Source organism: Ranitomeya variabilis, chromosome 3 (genome assembly GCF_051348905.1).
Source record: "Ranitomeya variabilis isolate aRanVar5 chromosome 3, aRanVar5.hap1, whole genome shotgun sequence".
NCBI classification, from domain to species: domain Eukaryota; kingdom Metazoa; phylum Chordata; class Amphibia; order Anura; family Dendrobatidae; genus Ranitomeya; species Ranitomeya variabilis.
This window is the reverse complement of record NC_135234.1, coordinates 373183832-373205438: the sequence shown is the minus strand read 5'-3', so window position 1 is coordinate 373205438 and position 21607 is coordinate 373183832. Positions and strand designations below refer to the sequence as shown.

Below are 21607 nucleotides of genomic sequence, written 5' to 3'. Positions count from 1 at the left end.
ATTTATTTTTAAAGACTACAATATAAATTGCACAAGCGCAGTATTTAAGATAGGAGGCAGGTCAGTGAAGGTTCAGTGACCTTTCATTCAAGCCCATAAGGCTGAATATGAGAACTGAGCACCACATTAAAGACCCCCCCACAAAACTACAAATAAAGATTAAACAACCACCACAAGATCGATTTCATCAACCAAGGTATCATTTTAATCCGTGTAATCGCGCCAACCTGACACTGTGTGTAGTTTACTGTGCACAATCCTGATGACCGCTTTAAGTACATCCTGCCCCTGCCAACACTGAGAACAGTTGATCGCCTAGGGTGCCCGGTGACTCAAGGATAGTTTGTCAATACAACAATACCAGATAGCCCCTTTAATAAGGACAGGGGAGCATGCTGCTGTCAGACCACTTTGGAGGACAGCTTATCTCACTTAAGAATGAAAGGATTGGATGCTGAAATTCAACATTGGATTTAGTCAATAAGTCGCATTAACGTTGGCAACTTTTCTCAGTGGCCGAACCCACTAATATCGACAAGTTCAGTCGACAATCCAATGTGTTTGGGGGTCCCTGACAGATGATCTGGATCCGGCATGCCCGATTTCAGACTGCTCATCCTTTTGTTCTCTAGATACCTCTGCCGATTGAGCACTTTTGTGTGTCCGAGAATCTGGCAAGATAGCTGCTGGCTGCATGACAGCTATTGAAACCTTATGGAGAGCTTAATGTGAGCTAGCAGACATTTATTGCAGTATGTGCGCTCTGGCCTGTGTGAGAGACATCTTCTGCCACTGCTAGGCAGACAGAACCAGGTCACAGTGTCAGACTGGTCACAGATCCCTTGTAGCGGATGGATGTGCACAGCGGATGGATGTGCACAGCTGCTGAATTGACGACGGGTGTAAAGAATGCCAGACAATTTTTTTTCCCCCTGTTGATTGAAGTTTTCTTACTTCTTTTAGACCTAAGCTAGGTGGGGTTAATGTTCTGATAGTAAGTGTATGATGCATTGCTTTTCTATTTCTGTTTTTCCTATTGTAGACTCAGCATCAAGATATGTTGGCCAAACAACAAAACTTCATCTTGACCATACAATCAGCACAAGATTTCTTAGATAAGCATGGCAGTACGTTATCCCCCGAGGAGAGAGAGCGGTTGCAGAACCAGCTGGCACGTTTGAAGGAGGAGTACGCTACCTCGTTGTCTCAGTCCCAGTTACAACTGAAACATTCCCAAAACCTGCGTGATGACCTGCAAAACTTCATTCATGACTATGGGGAGTTTGAGAGCTGGCTTCATCAGAGTGAAAAAGAATTAGACAACATGCAGAATGGGGAAGCGGACTTTCCAGCATTGCATGCCTTACTGCAGAAGCAAGGCGATTTTTCTGAAGATGTGATTTCACACAAAGGAGATCTGCGATACATAACCATTGCAGGCCAGAAAGTCATTGATGCAGAAAAGGCAGCTGCAGAACAGTGCAATGAAGATTTGGAGGTGCAGGTGGCCGGAGCCTTGGTGAAAAATAAACTTGACGATGCTTCCAAAAGATACAGTGCCTTGCATTCCAAGGTAATCATTGATGATGCTGAACACTCACTCTGAATTCTGTAATGTAATCATTCTGCTCTCATAGAAATAATAGCTATGTTCTTACATAAAAGTTTTGGCTGATTGCAGTGCTCCAAGCTCGGAATTCATTTAAATTCTTTATTGAGCCGGTACCAGCAGTTCCAAGAAGGCTCAGACGCAGCAGTAAGCTGGCTGCAGAACGCTGAGCTAGCGGTGGAGAAGTTACTGTCCGAACCTGTAGCATCGGATCCGGTGGCTCTGCAGTCGCAACTGGAAAAAGCAAAGGTAAATATAATATCTTCTTCCTTAACTGATGACCATAAGTGAGGTCTGATTCTATTTGAGGGAGAATTAATCTCTAAACATTGTATTTTTTAGAGCGTTCAGGGTGACATTGCAGAGCACCAAGTTCAAGTGGAGAAAGTTCATAAGGCTGTACGTGGCCTTCAAGAAATCCAAGGAGATCCATCACCAGACTGCAAGAAGATCCAGGCAAAAGCTGGTGAGTGGAAATGTCCAAGTGTAAGTAGAGTGAGCCACACAGATGCAAACTGGTGTAAGAAAGAAGCTTGTATCTCTGGAAATCCACAGCTCCTGCTACCACAGATCATCCGCTCTTGTGCCCAGATCCTCAGACACATTTGTAGGTTGATTTGTGTGTGCAAGTACCAAAGCAAAGGAGATGATCCTGTATGCTCTGTCAGATCAGTTCGTATCTCGATGACTGATTCTTTTTTTTAATTCTCAGTAACTGTGATCAGTTTTTTGATATGTACTGGCATGCTGTGTATATGACTAAGTGTATCATCATAGATTCTATTGAAAGCCGATTCCAGAATCTTTCCATCAAGATGTCTGCTCACTCCGATCTACTGCAGAAGTCGGTAGCTCAGTCTCAGAGCGTTCAGGAAGGCCTGGATCACCTCTTGCACTGGTTGGAGGGAATTGAGAAGACGCAAGAGAGACAAAAACAGTCATCTATGTCCTCCTTATCAATTCAGGATGCTCTTGCTCAGAACATGGTAAGGCCAGTTATTGAACTGTGACCATTTGTAATCTGTTCTTTAAACAAAAAAAATAATAAATAAAGAAAAAAAAACAAGTGGGCGACAATGACATAGCCATAAGGGCTTATATAAGTCATCGGTCATTCTCTTTCCTCTAACAGTAAAGCGTAGAAAGCACAATAGTATGTTGCTATCCACTATATTGTCCTAAAATGTGGCTGCAGGTCACTTCCATTCATAACCAGATCACTATTACTAGTTTATTGTTATATCGGGAGCGGTAAAGAAAACCCAGCAGTCAGAGCAAAAATCAGCTCCGTTATAATTCATACTGACGATTTCCTGTAACAGCTCCTGCAGCTCTCCCTGAATTTCCTTGAAGATACCCTGATGTCCCTAAGGCACATAGAGCAAATGAGTTTGAAAAGTTATGTCTTCCATATTTATTACAAGTAAAAGACTCCTAATTAGAGTTGAGCAATTTTGCTCGGGTCCCTGCTTAATCAGCAAGCGATAGCGCTCCGGCTGATCACCTGTTCGGCTCCGCAGTTGCATGTGTCACTGCTGGTCATGACACATGCATGGTGAACCTAACAAACAGGCTGTCCATGCATGTGTCATGACTGTCATACAGCTGCGACACATGCAGCTGCGGAGTCAAACAGCTGATTATCGGGAGCGCTACAGGTATCTGGGTTCCCTCTGCAGCTTATTTGGTAAGCGCTATAGCTTGCCGAATAAGGAGGGACCCGAGCAAATTTGCTCAACTCCTAATATCTAAAGTTTGTCTTGCAAAGAAAAGGGTATATTGATGTATGTATATTATAATTTCTTAGGCTAGGTTCAGATTGCGTTAGGGCAATCCGTTTAGCGCTAAGCGCTAGCGGATTGCGCTAACGCAATGTCTTTTAAGGGGTCGCGTTAAACGTCCCCGCTAGCGTGAGAGCGGGGAACGGACCTCGGGCACGCCGCGGACGCTGCAAGCAGCGTCCGAGGCGCGCTACAAAAGAACGGCATATCGCTAGCGCGTGCCGAAAATGACACGCGTTAGCAATGCGCTTAAACATTGCTGGCAATGGGAGCGCTAACGGACACGGTGCACGGCGTTAATTTCGCCGTGCAACGCTGTCCGTTAGCGCTCACCCATTAACGCAATGGGAACCTAGCTTTACTATTTGGAAGTATTGATGACCTTGCAAAATTCCTTTTGTCAGTATTGTAAAATTCAGAATAGTACCTTGATAGTCTGGCACTTGGCATGTCTTTTGACAATGAGGAAAAAAACGCACTATTAAAGGGGTTGTCCGCTACTTAGACATTCCCTTCTCAATCCCTGTGTATCCACCTAGTAAAACATTACCAGTCATACTCACCTCTGGTGCGGGAACTGTTCCAGCAGTGTCAGCACTCTTTCCTGGGGATCGTGTGATATTGTTACGCGATCCCTGTTGTCAATTGGCGCTGACTTCACTCTCCCCTTCTTTGGACAGATCGCATACTTTTGGAGGAAGTGAGCGCTGCTGTTCGCTCACTTTTTCTATATTTATGTGATTCATCCTAAGGGGGGCAGAGTGAAGCCGGCACTGTTTGACCACAGGAATCGCTTGACATATTGTCACACATCCATGGGAGAGCCCGTGCTGACACTGCTGGAACAGCGCCCGCTCCAGAGGTGAGTATAGTTGCTATTTTATGAGGGGATTGAGAAGGGATTGTCCAAGTAGTGAACAACCCGTATGTGTACAAGTTATCTGTAACTAGCACCATTTCTCTATCGCCTCATTGGGGGACACAGGAACCATGGGTGTATGCTGCTGCCACTAAGAGGCTGACACAAAAAAAGTTAGTTCCTCCTCTGCAGTGTACACCCCACCGACTGGCATTATGAACTTCAGTTTAGCTTAGTGTCAGTAGGAGCTGGACACGGGTCTTTCATTAGACCCTTATCTACCTCAATGTGCGTCGTTCCTTTTCAAACTTTCCGGAGGGATACAGTGTGAACAGTCACAACTGTAATCCCACATACGGACTATGAGTACGGCGTGTACTGCCACCCCATATCCTCATAGATCCGACAGCAGGACCAAGATCCTAGCACACAAGCGTGCTTAGAAGTCCGGTCTTCTCACGGCGCCACGGCTCTCTGGCGGCCGCCGGCTTCTAATTTAGGCCCCGGCTTCTGCTCGGGGCTACTCCTCCGGTGCCGACTCCGCCCAGTTCCTCTTCTCTCGGGCAGGCTTTTCTCCTGCCTGACTGTCCTAGCCCGCCCACCGGCACCATCTTGGTGCTCCTCTACAGGCGGTTTAGCCCCGCCCACCACTCCTGTGCCCCTTCAGGAAGCATTTCAGCGCCAAGATCGCCCCGCCCGTTCCAAGAGCGCGAATCCTGGCATCCCCCGGCTACCTTTCGGACACCATCTTCCTGCTGTTGCCCGTACCTAGCTCCGGATCCTGAAGCCGTCTCTGACTGACTCTCTTGAGGAGCATCTTCCAAGCTGTGCAGTGGACACCGAATCGTCTGCCGTGAGTAGCTCTGCACTGCAGACTGACACTCTCCTCTGCCCTCCTGTCCCCTAACCTTCTGGCATTACTCAAGGTTTCGTTCGCCATGTCTAATTCTAAGGGAGGTCGCACTCGCCCTCCTAATTCTTCCTCTACTTCCTCTGCCTTAGTCAAACACTTTGTCTTGGGTGTTCGTTTTGTAACTGCAAACTTCCCTCAGGTCAGTCCTCTCCCTTCTGTCTGTCTTGCAGCATCCCCATTATGCCCACCGGCCAGGACCCCCCTGCTGTTCTGCCTGGGCTTCCTCTCTGTCACAATCCGTAGCGGACCTAACACGAGTGTCTCAAACTCTTGTGTCCATGCTTGATAGGTTGCCCCTGCAGACCCCCGCAGTAGTCAGCGGGTCGCAGGAGGCTCCGTCCGAGCCTTCCGTTGTTGGCCGTAAAAGGTCCAGACAGGAACGCCGGTCTGAGTCCTTTTCCCGTTCAATCTCGCCCCACGGTCCTTCTCTGCGGTCGGCTTCCCCCTGGTCCTCCTCCCCTGAGTCAGGCGAGGCGTTCTCTGATGCGCCTTCGGAGGATATTTCGGAGCTGGATCCGAACCAAATCTCTAGCATGAGAGATATTGTGCAGAATCTCATTGGAGTGATAAATCAGACCTGTGGCATCAAAGATTCCTCTACAGAACCCGCAGACCAGGCGGTTTCGTTTAAATGGTCTAAACCACCTTCCAAGTTTTTCACTCCTCACCCTGAATTCGAGGACATCATGACCAGAGAAAGAGAGAATCCAACCAGACGTTTTCAGAGGGGAAAGCGCCTTGGTGTTTTATATCCTTTTATGCCAGAGCTCACCGCCAATTGGACTGTTAATCCCTCGGTGGATCCTCCAGTTTCCAGGCTGTCCACCAACACGGTCCTTCCACTGTCCGGCGGAGCATCTCTGAAGGATTCTAACGATAGTCATAGAATCCTTTGCGAAGTCAGCCTTTGAAGCGGCTGCAGCTACTCTATGTCCGGCCTTTGCTTCCACTTGGGTTTCAAAATCCATATCCAGATGGGCCAAACAACTCCGTTAGGGTATCCTGGACGGGGCTTCTCCCGGACAGCTGGCAGAGCTTGCCAACCAGATTTCTCATGCTGGCGAATACCTGGTCTCCGCTTCCCTGGATGCCGCGTCTTGTGCGGCTCAGGCGTCCAGCAATGCTGTTGCCATCCGTCGGACCATTTTGGCTCAAGGCCTGGCAGGCGGACTTGTCTTCAAAAAAGTCCCTTACCAGCCTGCCTTTTCAGGGTTCACGTCTCCTTGGTTCTAAGCTGTACCAAATCATTAAGGACGTCACTGGGGGCACAAGTTCCCTTCTTCCTCAGTCTAAACCTCGTCGCCCTCCTCCTCGGCGGCAATTTCGGCCCTTTCGCCATTTTGCGGCGTCAGATTCCTTTTCCCAACATCAGAGGCCGCAGGCACGTCAAGAGAAGAAGAAGGTATCATTTAGACCCACTACTTCCTGGCGCCCTCGCTACTCCCAGGGTAGATCCTCCAGGTCTAGGACTGGAAGATCCACCTCTTCATGACTCACCACAAGATCCCAGCCCTCTTCCCAGGCTGGGCGGCCGTCTCTTTTTCAGAGACGTCTGGATCTCCTCTGTAGAGGAGGACTCATGGGTAAGGGAAGTTGTATCCTCGGGATACAAGATAGAGTTCATTTCACAACCCCGGGATCATTTCTTCTAATCCCGACCTCCAAGGGACCCCTCTCTAGTTCCGGGTTTTTTTCGCAGCCATCGCTTCTCTTCTCAAATCCGGGGTAATCGTTCCCGTCCCAGAACAACAATGGTTCACGGGTTTCTATTCAAATCTCTTTGTGGTACAGAAAAGACAGCAAGGTTCGCCCCATTCTGGATCTCAAATTGCTGAACAAGAGAGTTCTTCTGAGACACTTCAGGATGGAATCCCTTCGTTCAGTAATTGCTTCCTTGGAGGCTCAGGAATTTCTGTGCTCCATACATTCAGGACGCCTACCTCCACGTCCTGATATTCCCAGGACATCACCGTTTCCTGCTCTTTGCAGTGCTCCAGGAGCATTTTCAGTTCGTCGCCCTGCCGTTCGGTCTCGCAACCGCTCCCAGGGTTTTCACGAAGATCATGGCAGCGCTGATGGCCATCGTGAGGGTCAGGGGCCTGGTACTTTTTCCGTACCTCGACGACATCCTCATTAAAGCTCCGTCCTTTCCTCAGGCTCACGAGAGCCAGTCCATCATCCTTGACACTCTAGCCCGTTTCGGGTGGCTTGTCAACAGGAAGAAATCCTGTCTTGTTGGCATGCTCTTCGACACTCGTCAGACCAAAGTCTTCCTTCCCGAAGACAAGAGATCCATCCTTCGTTGGGAAATTTGCTTGCTCTAGGGTCCTCGGCTTCCCTCCTTCCGATCCACCATGAAGGTTCTGGGGAGGATGGTTGCAACATTGGAAGTGATTCCCTTCTCCCAATTTCACTCACGGCCTCTTCAGCAGGTGATTTTCTCACAGTGGGACAGGTCTTTACTGTCCCTAGATCACCTGATTCGGCTTTCGCCCCTGGTCAAACGGTCCCTCCACTGGTGGCTAACGTCACCTCTCATCTCCCAGGGTAGGTCCTTCCTTCCAGTTCGCTGGCAGGTGGTGACGATGGACGCCAGCCTTCTCGGCTGGGGTGCGGTGTTTCGTCACCTGACTGTTCAGGGTCGTTGGTCGGCGCAGGAGTCTTCTCTGCCGATCAATGTCCTCAAGATTCGGGCCATCTTTCTGTCCCTTTGTCACTGGGAATGGATTCTCAGGGGTCCACCAATCCGTATCCAGACGGACAATGCTACGGCGGTGGCATATATCAACCATCAGGGGGGGACTCGGAGCTCCTCGGCAGAGGTATCCAAGATCCTCCTCTGGGCAGAGACAACGGTTTCGGTGATATCCGCAGTGCATATCCCCGGCTTGGACAGTTGGGCCGCCAACTTCCTCAGGGCCTCGCGGCAGGGGAATGGTCCTTGCATCAGGAGGTCTTCCACCAGATTTGTCTTGGATGGGGACTCCGGATGTGGACCTCACGGCGTCCCGAATGAACAGGAAGGTCCCTCGGTTTGTCTCAGGTCTCGCGACCCTCTCGCAGTGGGCGTTGACGCTCTGGCCATACCTTGGTCGCAGTTCGTGCAACCCTATCTGTTTCCACCCCTTCCCTTCTTGCTTCCCAAGCTGTTGAAAAAGGTCAAGGCGGAAGGGGTGCCGGTCATTCTGATCGCCCCGGATTGGCCCAGGAGATCTTGGTATGCAGAGATCGTCAATCTTCTCGCGGACGCCCCTGGCGCCTTCCAGACAGACCCGATTTGCTGTCTTGGGGTCCGATCTGCCACCCGAATTCTCGGTCGCTCGGTTTAACGGCGTGGCTGTTGAGACCGCATTTCCAAGAGCGTCCGGCCTTTCGGATCGGGTGATTCACACTATGATCCAGGCTAGGAAGCCTTCGTCTTCCAGAATCTACTATCGTACATGGAAGTTTCTCCTATGTCCTTTTACCCTTCCTTCCATTTTGGCTTTCCTTCAGGCAGGACTGGATTCGGGCCTTGCTCTTAGTTCCCTAAAGGGCCAGGTTTCTGCGCTCTCCATTCTTTTTCAGAAGACGCTATCTTCTCGGTCACAGGTCAAGACCTTCCTTCAGGGAGTAACCCATGCTGTCCCTCCGTACAGGGCCCCTGTGGATCCATGGGATTTGAACCTTGTGCTGGAGGTTCTGAGGGGTTCCCCCTTTGAGCCTCTCAGGGAGGTTTCCCTGTCAGTTCTATCTTGGAAGGTGGCCTTTCTGGTGGCCATCACTTCTATCCGCCGCGTTTCCGAGTTGGCGGTCCTTTGTTGCTGACCTCCTTTCTTGGTTATCCACCAGGACAAGGTGGTCCTCTGGCCTCCGCCTACCTTTTTTCCTAAGGTGGTTTCCACCTTCCACCTCAACGAGGACATTGTTCTACCTTCCTTTTGTCTAGCTCCGACTCATCCTCTGGAGCGATCGTTGAACAAGCTGGACCTTGTCAGGGCGGTGAGGATCTACCTGGCTAGAACGGCCGTTTTCCGGAAGACGGATTCCCTTTTCATCATTCCTGATGGCACGCGTAGAGGCCTGCTGGCTTCCAAGGCGACTATTGCTCGCTGGATCAGAACGGCAATTTTGGAGACTTACCGGGTCAAGAACAGAGTTTCCCCTCCTGGGATAAAGGCTCACTCTACCCGGGCAGTCGGTGCTTCCTGGGCGGTGCACCACAGGGCTTCCGCCCTACAGCTTTGCAAAGCGGCAACCTGGTCTTCCATCCACACGTTCGCCAAATTTTACAAGGTCCATACCTACGCTTCGGCGGACGCCAGCCTAGGCAGAAGGATTTTGCAGGCGGCAGTGGTGAGTCCTCTGACCTGATGGAAGTCTGTTTTTTCCCACCCCAGGGACTGCTTTTGGACGTCCCATGGTTCCTGTGTCCCCCAATGAGGCAATAGAGAAAACAGGATTTCTGGTTGCTTACCATAAAATCTGTTTCTCGGAGCCTTCATGGGGGGACACAGCACCTTCCCATGTTATTCAGTTTCTATTGTTCTGTGTTCTATGACTGTTCTCATGTTTACAGTTCTTATGTTGGTGATTGTTATTTCAATCTTATTGTTTTCTCCTACTGCTTTCTCACTAACTGAAGTTCATAATGCCAGTTGGTGGGGTGCAGAGGAGAGCTAACTTTTTTTGTGCATAGTTTCAGCCTCCTAGTGGCAGCAGCATACACCCCATGGTTCCTGTGTCCCCCAATGAAGGCTCCGAGAAACAGATTTTACGGTAAGCAACCAAAAATCCTGTTTTTTTATGCCCAGCATTCCTAATATCATTTGAAAAATATGTTAATACAAAGTTTTAGAAAGCATTGTGTATATAAAAAAAATAATAATTTTTTCAGAAATTAAGACAGGACATTGGAAGTAGAAGGGGAAGCCTAGATGCCACTGGTGAAATGGTAGTTAAGTTCATGGAGACAGCAGACAAAGCAGCAGCTGCAACCCTTCAGAACAAGCTGTCTGAAGTCACCGCGCGGTTTGAGAAAGTCTGTCACCAGCAGATCCTCCAAGAGACTGCCCTCAAAGAAGTCCTACCTAAAGTGGAAAGATATGAGCAGATCTCGGAGTCACTACAAAAATTTAAAGATACAAAGTCACAATTCCTTGCATCAGGAAACCAGCCTGATAGAGACATTGCTCAGTTTTCCGATCAAATTCAGGTTTGTCCCTTTTTTTTTCTTTTTTTTTTCTTTTTTTTTTCTTTTGTGTGTTTTAAAACCCAGTATAAGACCACATTCACATAGCAGTATTTTGCATCAGCGTTTGTTAGATAAACCATTAGGTGTTTTCCTACAGTGAAAAGCTACAACTCAAATTGTACCCCTGTTTTAGACCCACTCCTAGCTATTATCTTACTGACAGATACTGATAGTTTCCATTTTGTTGTTGTTGTTTTTTGTTTAAATATTCCTATAATTTTTTCTTTAATTTTTTAATGTTAGGATTTGAATATAGAAATAAAGCAACAGGAAGAGCAACTGGATACTCTTGAACATCTGGTTAAGGATCTGAGCACCTGCCCTTTGCTTGTTGATACTTCTGAGCACTTACAGAAGGTTTACACCCTGAAGAAGGCTTTTCAGGATCTGCAGAAGGCAGCAAGAGAGAGGTACTTATTTTACACATGGTCAAAAATGTATGGTTTTCCATATTTTGACTGCATTTAAGCAACTTTCATTCTGCTGCAGACATCGGGATGCAACATCCTGCCAGGAAGAGCTAGAAGAGTTCAAGAGACTGGTTGGCAGTATGAGGAAGTGGCTGAAAGATAGTGAAGACAGTGTGCCGTCCTGTGAGGGTTCTCATGGATCACTTGAGTTACAGATTTTACTGCAGCAAGTCCAGGTAAACCAGCTGAAACAAAATAATTTCTAGTTAAACTTATATGCCCCTGGCAGGAACCTATTCCAATATATATCCTGAAATTACGTCCTGATCAGTCTGGGTGTGGAGACCCCAGAAAGGCCGAATTGCTTGGATTGCATTCATCTTTGAGGTTATTTGTTTTCTATTCGCTCTATTTTCTTAGAGTCAGAGAAGCATACAATGTTTGCAGCACTTATCCCACCACTTGCTGATCACTCACATCTTCTGATCAGAGTCCTGTTCTAGTGAAGCTATGCTACAATATCGGGTACCGTGCCAAGGCATTGTGGCTCTGAGATATTCTTCGCATTAAGAACTACTACCAATCAAAAAGTGATGGCATATACTAGTGATTGATATGCCAGCACTTAATGAGACAAGAAGATGCACCTTCAGTAAAATGTCTAGAAGCAATGATATAAGGGCCCATGGTGAATTTATTTAGACATTGACTGTATATGCTGTTGTGAACCTAAACATAATGACCAGTGTCCTGCACAATTTGTGTGTACGGTATGGTTAGCATCAAATAATCATCATATGGCTCAGTTCAAAATCTACAAGTGGAGGAATTATAAATTAATAAATGTTCATATTCTAACTCTGTAACTGTAAATTGAGATTGATATTGCCCAATTTTGGGTTTCTCTTCACAGGACCTTTTAAAAGAATGGAAAGTAAAGGGCCCTCAAGTTGAAGTCATTACACAAAAAGGATCTGAATTGGAGAGCAGAATTATGGAGATAACTGCATCAGAAAGCCAACTGCAAAGAGGTGAGTGTACATATTGGCTTTTTGCTCCTCATACTTGTTGTGAACTTGCATATTTCCTTCAATCCCTCATTTACAATGTCTTTTTGCAATGGGATGGGCTTGTATATATGACGGCTAAGATGAGTGAGATACTGCATAATGGAGCTGTATATAGTTGCACAGATGAGTGATATTATTCAGGATGGGGCTGTGTAAAGATGGGCTCAGAGAAGTGCTACCCTGTAAGGTGGAGACACTATACAGAGGGGACAAAGTAGAGATATAATGCAGGATTGCCTGTATATAGTGGGGACAGAAAGTAGATAAGGAGGTTGGGCTGCATTCAGGGGGCTGAGAAGGCTATACAGCAAGATGTAGCTGTGTGTACAGGGGCTAAGATTCGTTGAGAGACCAATGATGTGAAACTGCAAATGCCGCTCTGTTGATGCATATGACAGAGGATTATCTTCTGTCATATACATCAACAGAGCAGCATTTTCAGTGATTGTACAGGACGAGACTAGAGAATGAAAACGTTGAATAACATGTTTCATGTTATGAACGCTATTCAACGATTTAATTCACTATTATTTTTTTGCATGAACAGAAAGGATACTCTAAGGTGTAGATGTGTTCACCATTTAAATCCCATAAGAGATACTATTTATTTTGTGGCCATGAATTCATAAAGCATTGTACAAACAAATCATTGTTTGTGAACAAAAACAATATAATTGAATTTGTCAAGCAAAATATTTTTTTTTATAATTAAGAATATGTATTTTTTGCAGTGCTATAACTGCTGAAATATTGCCTTGTAATATGATCCGCCCTATATAGCACTTGAATTTCCACTCTTCCTTTTATCCAAATCGATGTACAAGCAAAAATTCTCACGTTACATTATGCAATTTTTGAAAGTTAAATGAGATTTTTTCCGCTCTCCTAAACTATTCCGTGCACGATCAATAAGCTGTTTTGAATACATCGTTCAGCGGCTCAAATCATTCAAATCACACAATTATCGTGAACGAGGAGTTGGTAATGTTACAATCTGACAGATTGGCCAGTATAAATGCGGCCTTAGTTTAGCTGGATGATAACTTGGAGAGGTGGGGCTAGTGAGGGTGGTGGGGCCCGTAGCACTGAGGAGAAGCAAGTGCTGCTGGGAAATGCAGTTTTAACAAAGATGAATAAGACAGCCGATTCAGCTATGTGAAGCTGGATGCACAGAGAGGCAGATAAACATGAAAAAATTACACAAAGGTGCAAGAAAGAAACTAAACATCTTTGCTCAGACTTTATATTTAACAATAAGTTTTCATTGAATGTGATTTGAGAAAAATAGTGTGATTGTGGGAATAACTCTTTATGCCGTAAAGCCTTATTTATTGACAGTCATTCATTTTATATTAGCGTTTTCATCAATCTTCGTTTCCAAATTTCAGACTTGCTTCTTATAGCATGTATTTACCTTTTAGAGTTCAATAAAAAGGACATTTCCCACAATTGACATTTGCTACTTATTCACTGGATGCGAGTGTCTGATCGCTTGGAGTCTCCTTCCTTTTGGGACTTCCACTGGTCACTAAAATAAGGGTTCTGAGCCACATGTTCCTCCTCAATGCATGACCGCAGTGAGGAGAAGCTTGAACGGAATGAAAATTGAGCACCACTACTGGACAACCCTGGCTTAATCAATTCAGGTCCTTAATTAAAATAAAAACTGTGTACACTCGCCTCTTGCAGTATCAGTAATTCTGGCGGTTACATGATGTTGTTGTGTCATGTGCGGCCCCAGCCAATGAATAGCTGCTCTTCGGCTGCGACCTTTACTAATCCATTAGAACGGACGTCCATCTTTATGAAATATTGCTGAACTACAGTGAGAGGTGCCACTTATTGGTTACAGCGGATGCGTAAACCAACAATGTCATGGAACTAAGGTGCCATTGCAGGTGGTGTCTTTGCACTGTTTGTATTTTAATTGGGGTCCTGAATGGATTAAGTCGGGGTTTCAAAGAAGTGGACAACCCTTTAAGTATTGATGTAGCTGATGAATACAGCAAAGTGTTGTATTTCGCTATCTCCATCAGTCCAGATAACCTTGAATGAAATGGCGCGACTCATTGGTAGTGCCCTTCCATGCAAATGCCTCCTTACTGCATGAGTGTAGTGGCTTTAAGACCTTGCTTGCCACCTCTGTGTTTGGTGTGATTAATACATTTCTTGAAATGTAGAGCCTGAGCAGATATTGGACCCATGCAAAATGTGCTACATTCTATTCAAAAGCGGATCTGTACATTAAAGGGATCGTGGGATAGTAATGCAGTATGTTTCACAACCAATAAAAAAATGTTTGTGTTGACATAATCTCATAAATTTGCCCGTGCTATGTACTATTATTTGCTGTGTCCAGTTCATGGACATTTCCCTGAGGTCACATTTTTTTCTGCCTGAGGTAACACAGGAGTGACTTGATTTATAAGGCTCTCCTGTCACATGACTGGTGACACACAGACACATTCACTCCTGTGATAAAACAGGCAGGGAAGTGTGCTACCTCAGAAAGTAGCAGCTGTGAGTCCATGCTGTAATATTTGTATTCTTCCTTTTGCTTCCTCCCCTGCCCAGGATCAGTGGTATAGGCAGATTATGTCCCTGCACAGTCACACAGCCATAACACCACACATAGCAGGGGCACATTTATAAGATTATCTCAGCACAGTTCTTTTTTTTTTTTTTTTTTTTTAAACCCATGCAATTTTGGAACTTTAATGTTATTATTATAAAATCTTTTATTTAAAATGTAGTTTGTTCATGTGTCAACCTCTTTTAGATAAAAAAAAATACTACATTAATGAAACAGCACTAAGTCTAGGCTTCATTATATTCACTTTTGTTTGACTATGAATATAATTTTTCTACAGTGCACAATTACACATTTTAGCAGCAACATAGTTAAAGGGAACCTGTCAGCAGGATTGTGCACAGTAACCTACAGACAGTGTCAGGTCGGCGCTGTTATACTGAATAAAATGGTACCTGGGTTGATGAAATCCGTCTTTTGGTTGTTGTTTAGTCTGTATTTGCAGTTTTCAGTTAATGATTTGCTCCTGCTCCAGGGCGGTCTGTGTGGGGGTGGTCTTGTGGTGCTCTGCGTAAGTATTCATCAATATGACATCTGACAGGTCACTGATCCCTCAGTGACCTGCCTCCTATTTTAAATACTGCATATAATAGTGTTTTGTTTGTTTTTATCTCCAGCAAAATGGCGTTGGCACCTGTGCAGTAACATGTATTGCTTAGGCTTCTTTCACACTTCGGTTTTTACAATCTGCACATGATCCATCAAAATGTTGAAATGACGGATCCTGTGCAGATTGTAAAAAATGGGTGCACTGGGCCCGTTTTTCTGACGGACCCGTCGAGGCTATGTGCACCTGTTGTGTATGCGTCTTCGCAGCGGTTTTCCACTGCAAAAACGCATGCACAACAAAACCCAGGTTAAAAATGTAAAAAATAAAGGGAAATATTCTCACCTTCCAGCATCCCGTGCAGCGTTACCGATGCTCCTGGCAGCTAGCGTTCCCAGTAATGCCTTGCGTGCAATGACCTCTGATGACGTTGTGGTCTCGCGAGACCGTGACATCATCGGGTCATTTCGCAATGCATCCATGGGAACGCTAGCTGCCGGGAGCATCGGGAAGGCTGCGGAGGCCGCGGGAAGGCTGTGCGGGATGCTGGAAGGTGAGAATATTGCGATTTTTTTTTTTTTTTAATTTATTTTTAACATTATATCTTGTTACTATTGATGCTGCATAGGCAGCATCAATAGTAAAAAGAGAGAGAGCGAGAGAGAATTTCCCTGACTCGAAATTCTTCCACACATGCTCAGTTTCAAAAGAAGGAACCCGTCACTGGATTTCTGCTTTTGACAGTCAGTGACGGATCCTGCGTCCATAGGCTTCCATTATAGCCAACGACAGGCAGTGCAGGATCCGTCGCTGAGCGATTTTCCGACGTGCAGAAAAAACGTTCCTCTGAACGTTTTCTCAGCCCGACGGACAGCGATTTTCCGACGGATCCAGTGCACGACGGATGAAACGGATGGCCATCCATCACAATCCGTCGCTAATACAAGTCTATGGGAAAAAACAGGATCCAGCAGAAACATTTGCTGGATCCTGTTTTTTCAAAAATCGACGGATTTCAACGGGAGCTAAAAGACGGAAGTGTGAAAGAGGCCTAACCGATAGATGCTACTGCAAATGCGCCACCATCATAAAGCTGGAGTAAATTTTTTCTTTATGCTCCAGAAAAATGGAGGCGGCGCATGCGCAGTAACATCTATCGCAGCGTCATTTTGCTGCAGCCAATTTATTTTTTCATCTGATAAAATGGCTCCGCTGGCAGCACATGCGCAGTAACATCTATCGGCAAGTCCCTCCCACTTGCAGGCGGTGCTTTTACAGATTGAGATTATCTCTTGCCAATGGATCCTACTACGCATGTGCCGCTGACGGTGCCATTTTGTTGGAGGAAAAAAAATAAATAAATTTGGCTCCAGCAAGATGGTGATGGCGCTTGCGTGCTAGCATCTATCTGCAAGCGATAGATGCTACTGCACAGGCGCCGCTGACACCATTTTGCTGGATGTAATTTTTTTTCAAAGCCAACACTATTATATGCAGTATTTAAAATAGGGGCATGTCACTGAGGGATCAGTGATCAGTCATAAGCCAAGAAGGATGAATATGTGAGCAGAGCACCACAAAGACCCCACCACAGGCTACCCCGGAGCACGAGAATCTCATTAACTGAAAACTGCAAATACAGATTAAACAACAACCACAAGATGGATTTCATCAACCAAGGTATCATTGTAATCAGTGGATTGCGCCAACCTGACACTGTAGGTTACGGTGCACAATCCTGCTGACAGGTTCTCTTTAAGACATCACATCTAAACAAAATGGTCAGTTTAGGCTGACTTTTTATTGTTTAAAGCGTTAGATATTTTAGGCTCCCCCTATGCTTCTGTTCCGTTATATACTAATTTTGTCCTTTGAGCAAACATGAAATGGGTGATTGAATGTGAATTTCTATTTCCATCTAGGACTCCTGGTGTTTCTTTAGTAGCGACTTCATTTAGTTAAGAATAGAAGTTCATTATGGTGATGGAGTAATTATTGGTTAGACAAGTACAGAATGCTGAGTCTAATAGGAGGGCAATTTTAACGTAACATGTAGCCATATATCACTTGAATAACTGTTCTACAGGGAGGGATCCAAGTTGTCCTTGGTTTTAAGTGTTAAAGCTGATCTGTCATTACAATAACCATGCCCATCCAATGTCACCTTTGTCACTTTCATTAAACACTATGCGCAACGCCTGTAAATTTGTTTCCCTCCATCATTTGAAAAATAAAAAAAAGATTATTACTGTAACATATAACAGAGGCCTACAGAGAATGAATGGAGTGGCGTCCAACCTTCTGCTCCATCTTGTAATTATGGTAAAAATGACCCCTGTTGCTGATAGATTAGTGTACCAGCACTCGGACCTTGACTGATCATTAAGTTATTGCCAATCTAAATTAAGATTCCATTCAATCAACAAGCAAAAAACTTGAAAACGGTGGAGAGTTGAAGCAGGGTGTTCTGTATTATAATTCTTATACAATGCTTAAGCGTTGTGTGACTGCAAACCCCTTTATCTATGGGATAATTAGGACACAATATAGTAGCAGTAATACATAAGCTAATAATCTTAGGGTCTGTGCACATGTTGCAGTTTTATTGTGTATTTTTTCTGCACAGTTTTGTGAGAAAGCCTGAAAGATTTTCTAGTGCCAGCAAAGTGAATGAGATTCTTGAAGTCTTCTTCAACACATGTTGCTGTTGAATGTCAATTCTTTCAGCTTTTTTTGCTGCAGATTTCACCCATACTAATGAGTGGGGAAAATCTGCAACAAAAACGTGCCTATTCTACTCAACATTTTCCCTGCCAAGAGATGCAGATATGGTGCAGAAATTTCTGCTGCAAATACTTAAGGTGTGCACATACCCTTAGGCTGTGTGCACACGTTGCTGATTTTTCGCGTTTTTTTTCGCGATAAAAACGCTATAAAACCGCAAAAAAACAGCATACAATATGCAGCTCATCATTTAGAATGAATTCCGCATGTTTTGTGCACATGAAAAAAAAACGCATCGCAGTAAAAAACGCAGCATGTTCATAATTTTGCGGGTTTTTTTGCGGATTTCCCACTATAAAATGCATTGGGAGATGTCCGGAAAAAAACGCGGCAAAACTGCGGCAAAAACGCATGCAGATTTCTTGCAGAAAATTTCAGGTTTTTCTCAGGAATTTTCTGCAAGAAATCCTGACGTGTGCACATAGCCTTAGGCCATGTTCACACTTTGCAGCGTCCCTCTGCGGGTTCTCCCGCAGCGGATTTGATAAATCTGCAGGGCAAAACCGCTGCGGTTATCCCTGCAGATTTATCGCGGTTTGTTCCGCGGTTTCCGCTGCGGGTTTCCGCCTATACTATTGATGCTGCATATGCAGCAATATGCAGCATCAATAGTAATGTTAAAAATAATAAAAATTGGTTATACTCACCCTCTGATGTCCGGATCTCCTCGGCGCTGCACGCGGCGGTCCGGTTCCAAAGATGCTGAGCGAGAAGGACCCTTCGTGACGTCACGGTCATGTGACCCGGGCGTCATCACGATCATGTGACCGCGACGTCACCACAGGTCCTGTTCGCACAGCAACTCTGACCGGCCGGCCGCGTGCAGTGCTGAGAGGTGAGTATATCATGATTTTTTATTTTTATTCTTTTTTTTTTTTTTTACCCCAAATATGGTTCCCAGGGCCTGGAGGAGAGTCTCCTCTCCTCCACCCCGGGTACCACCCGCACATTAGCCGCTTACTTCCCGCAACGTGGGCACAGCCCCATGCGGGAAGTAAGCGGTTCAATGCATTCCTATGGGTGCAGAATCGCAGCGAATCTGCACAAAGAAGTGACATGCTGCGGGTTTTAAACAGCTGCGTTTCTGCGTGGTTTTTCCCGCAGCATGTGCACAGCGGTTTGCGGTTTCCATAGGGTTTCCATGTAAATGGAAACGCTATGGAAACTGCTGCGGACCCGCAGCATCAAAATCGCGGCGGTTCCGCGGTAAAAACCGCGAAGTGTGAACATGGCCTTAGGGTATTTCTCCATACAGGAGGGTTCTTGAAGCGGTCATCCTTAACAAAGATTTTTTTTATGAAGTATTAAATACATTTAAGTATGCATGATCAATGCTTCTTACCTGTGTCATTTTTCATAATTACACATAACTTTATTTATGGGCATCTATGGTTCGATTTCTTTGCTTGTGTGGATTCGATGGGTTGTTACAGACATCTGGTGAGAATTTCATGTCAATAGCACCTTTAGAAATATATTTATCATATTTTTCCGACTATAAGACGCACCTTTGTTTTAGAGTAGGAAACTAGAAAAAAAAATTAAAGCAAAAAATGTGGTCAATTCTGTACTAATATCCCCTATGCTGGTATATATGGTCCCCTCATCCCCATCCTGGTATATATGGTCCCCTCAACCCCATCCTGGTATGCATGGCCCCCTCATCCCTATTCTGGTATGCATGACCCCCTCGTCCCTATCCTGGTATGAATGACCCTCTCATCCCTATCCTGGTATGCATATCTTCCTCATCCCTATCCTGGTATGTATGGCCTCCTCATCCCTATCCTGGTATGCATGGCCCCCTCTTCCCTATCCTGGTATGCATAGCCACCATAACCCTATCCTGGTATGCATAGCTGCTTTAACCCTGTTCTGGTGAGCATGGCCTCCTCATCCCTATCCTGGTATGCATAGCCCCCTTAAACCTATCCTGGTATGCATGGCCTCCTCGTCCTTTACCTGGTAGGCATGTCCTCCATATCCCTATCCTGGTATGTATGGGCTCCTCATCCCTATCCTGGTATGCATGGCCCCCTATTCCCTATCCTGGTATGCATAGCCACCATAACCCTATCCTGGTATGCATAGCTGCTTTAACCCTGTTCTGGTGAGCATGGCCTCCTCATCCCTATCCTGGTATGCATAGCCCCCTTAAACCTATCCTGGTATGCATGGCCTCCTCGTCCTTTACCTGGTAGGCATGTCCTCCATATCCCTATCCTGGTATGTATGGGCTCCTCATCCCTATCCTGGTATGCATGGCCCCCTCTTCCCTATCCTGGTATGCATAGCCACCATAACCCTATCCTGGTATGCATAGCTGCTTTAACCCTGTTCTGGTGAGCATGGCCTCCTCATGCCTATCCTGGTATGCATAGCCCCCTTAAACCTATCCTGGTATGCATGGCCTCCTCGTCCATATCCCTATCCTGGTATGTATGGGCTCCTCATCCCTATCCTGGTATGCATGGCCCCCTCTTCCCTATCCTGGTATGCATAGCCACCATAACCCTATCCTGGTATGCATAGCTGCTTTAACCCTGTTCTGGTGAGCATGGCCTCCTCATGCCTATCCTGGTATGCATAGCCCCCTTAAACCTATCCTGGTATGCATGGCCTCCTCGTCCTTTACCTGGTAGGCATGTCCTCCATATCCCTATCCTGGTAAGCATGTCCCCCTCTTCCCTATCCTGGTAGGCATGTCCCCCTTTGTTATAGAAAAATTAATATTCACTGCTCTCCGCTCCCATGAGCGTGCAATACAGTGAAAATTCATTTCTCTTTAGAAGGGGGCACAGGAGTTAGCTGCAGCCGCCGACTCCTGCCTCCTGTGACCCGCTGATCCTCTGATGCCACTACCCCACTTTCCCATCCACAGCCAGAGCAGGTACATCCGGTCTATAAGACGCACCCTCCATTTTCTTCCACATTTTTGGAGGAAAAAAGTGTGTCTTATAGTTCGAAAAATACAGTACTTTGAAAATTGGTGACGTGTTCAATACTTGTTTCATCCACTGTATATACCAGGATGAGGGACATATGTACCTGGAAAGGGCCCAGGAGGGGACATTACTACAGAATGGGGGAGGGGCGAGCCACACGTATGTTCTAATAGGATTTAGAATTCTACAAGGGCCCATAGATCTGACCAACATGCAAGTGGAGGTGGGGATAGGAGTCAGGTCCAAATTTTGCATCAAGGCCCATTGGACTCTAATGATTTACTGCAATTAGTAGTAAAAACCTGTTCTGTTCATAGAAAGATGAATGTCTGTACTCCATGGTAAAGCTATGTAGCAGAGGTGGGCAATTCATTTTCCAGAGGAGTCACATGAGACCTTGACTGTTGTGGAGGGCCGAACCAAAATTAATTTTGCTCAACATTAATATTAACATAATTATAATAATAATAATTCTTATTATTATTATACTAGATGGTGGCCCGATTCTAACACATCGGGTATTCTAGAACATGCATGTCCACATAGTATGTTGCCCAGCCACGTAGTATGTTGCCCAGCCACGTAGTATGTTGCCCAGCCACGTAGTATGTTGCCCAGCCACGTAGTATGTTGCCCAGCCACGTAGTATGTTGCCCAGCCACGTAGTATGTTGCCCAGCCACGTAGTATGTTGCCCAGCCACGTAGTATGTTGCCCAGCCACGTAGTATGTTGCCCAGCCACGTAGTATGTTGCCCAGCCACGTAGTATGTTGCCCAGCCACGTAGTATGTTGCCCAGCCACGTAGTATGTTGCCCAGCCACGTAGTATGTTGCCCAGCCACGTAGTATGTTGCCCAGCCACGTAG

At 45.8% G+C, this 21607-nt stretch overlaps 1 protein-coding gene across 17 annotated transcripts in view; it reads left to right on the top strand.

Moving 5' to 3' along the window:
* Positions 1-21607, top strand: part of MACF1 (microtubule actin crosslinking factor 1) — a 377759-nt gene that overhangs the window by 222490 nt on the left and 133662 nt on the right. For all 17 annotated transcript variants that reach the window (XM_077295969.1, XM_077295955.1, XM_077295963.1 and 14 more), the window contains 8 exons: positions 1043-1573; positions 1682-1858; positions 1952-2075; positions 2387-2595; positions 10039-10356; positions 10639-10805; positions 10885-11041; positions 11719-11836. In XM_077295969.1, the coding sequence (XP_077152084.1) occupies positions 1043-1573; positions 1682-1858; positions 1952-2075; positions 2387-2595; positions 10039-10356; positions 10639-10805; positions 10885-11041; positions 11719-11836 (1801 nt within the window). The remainder of the gene's footprint in view (positions 1-1042; positions 1574-1681; positions 1859-1951; positions 2076-2386; positions 2596-10038; positions 10357-10638; positions 10806-10884; positions 11042-11718; positions 11837-21607) is intronic.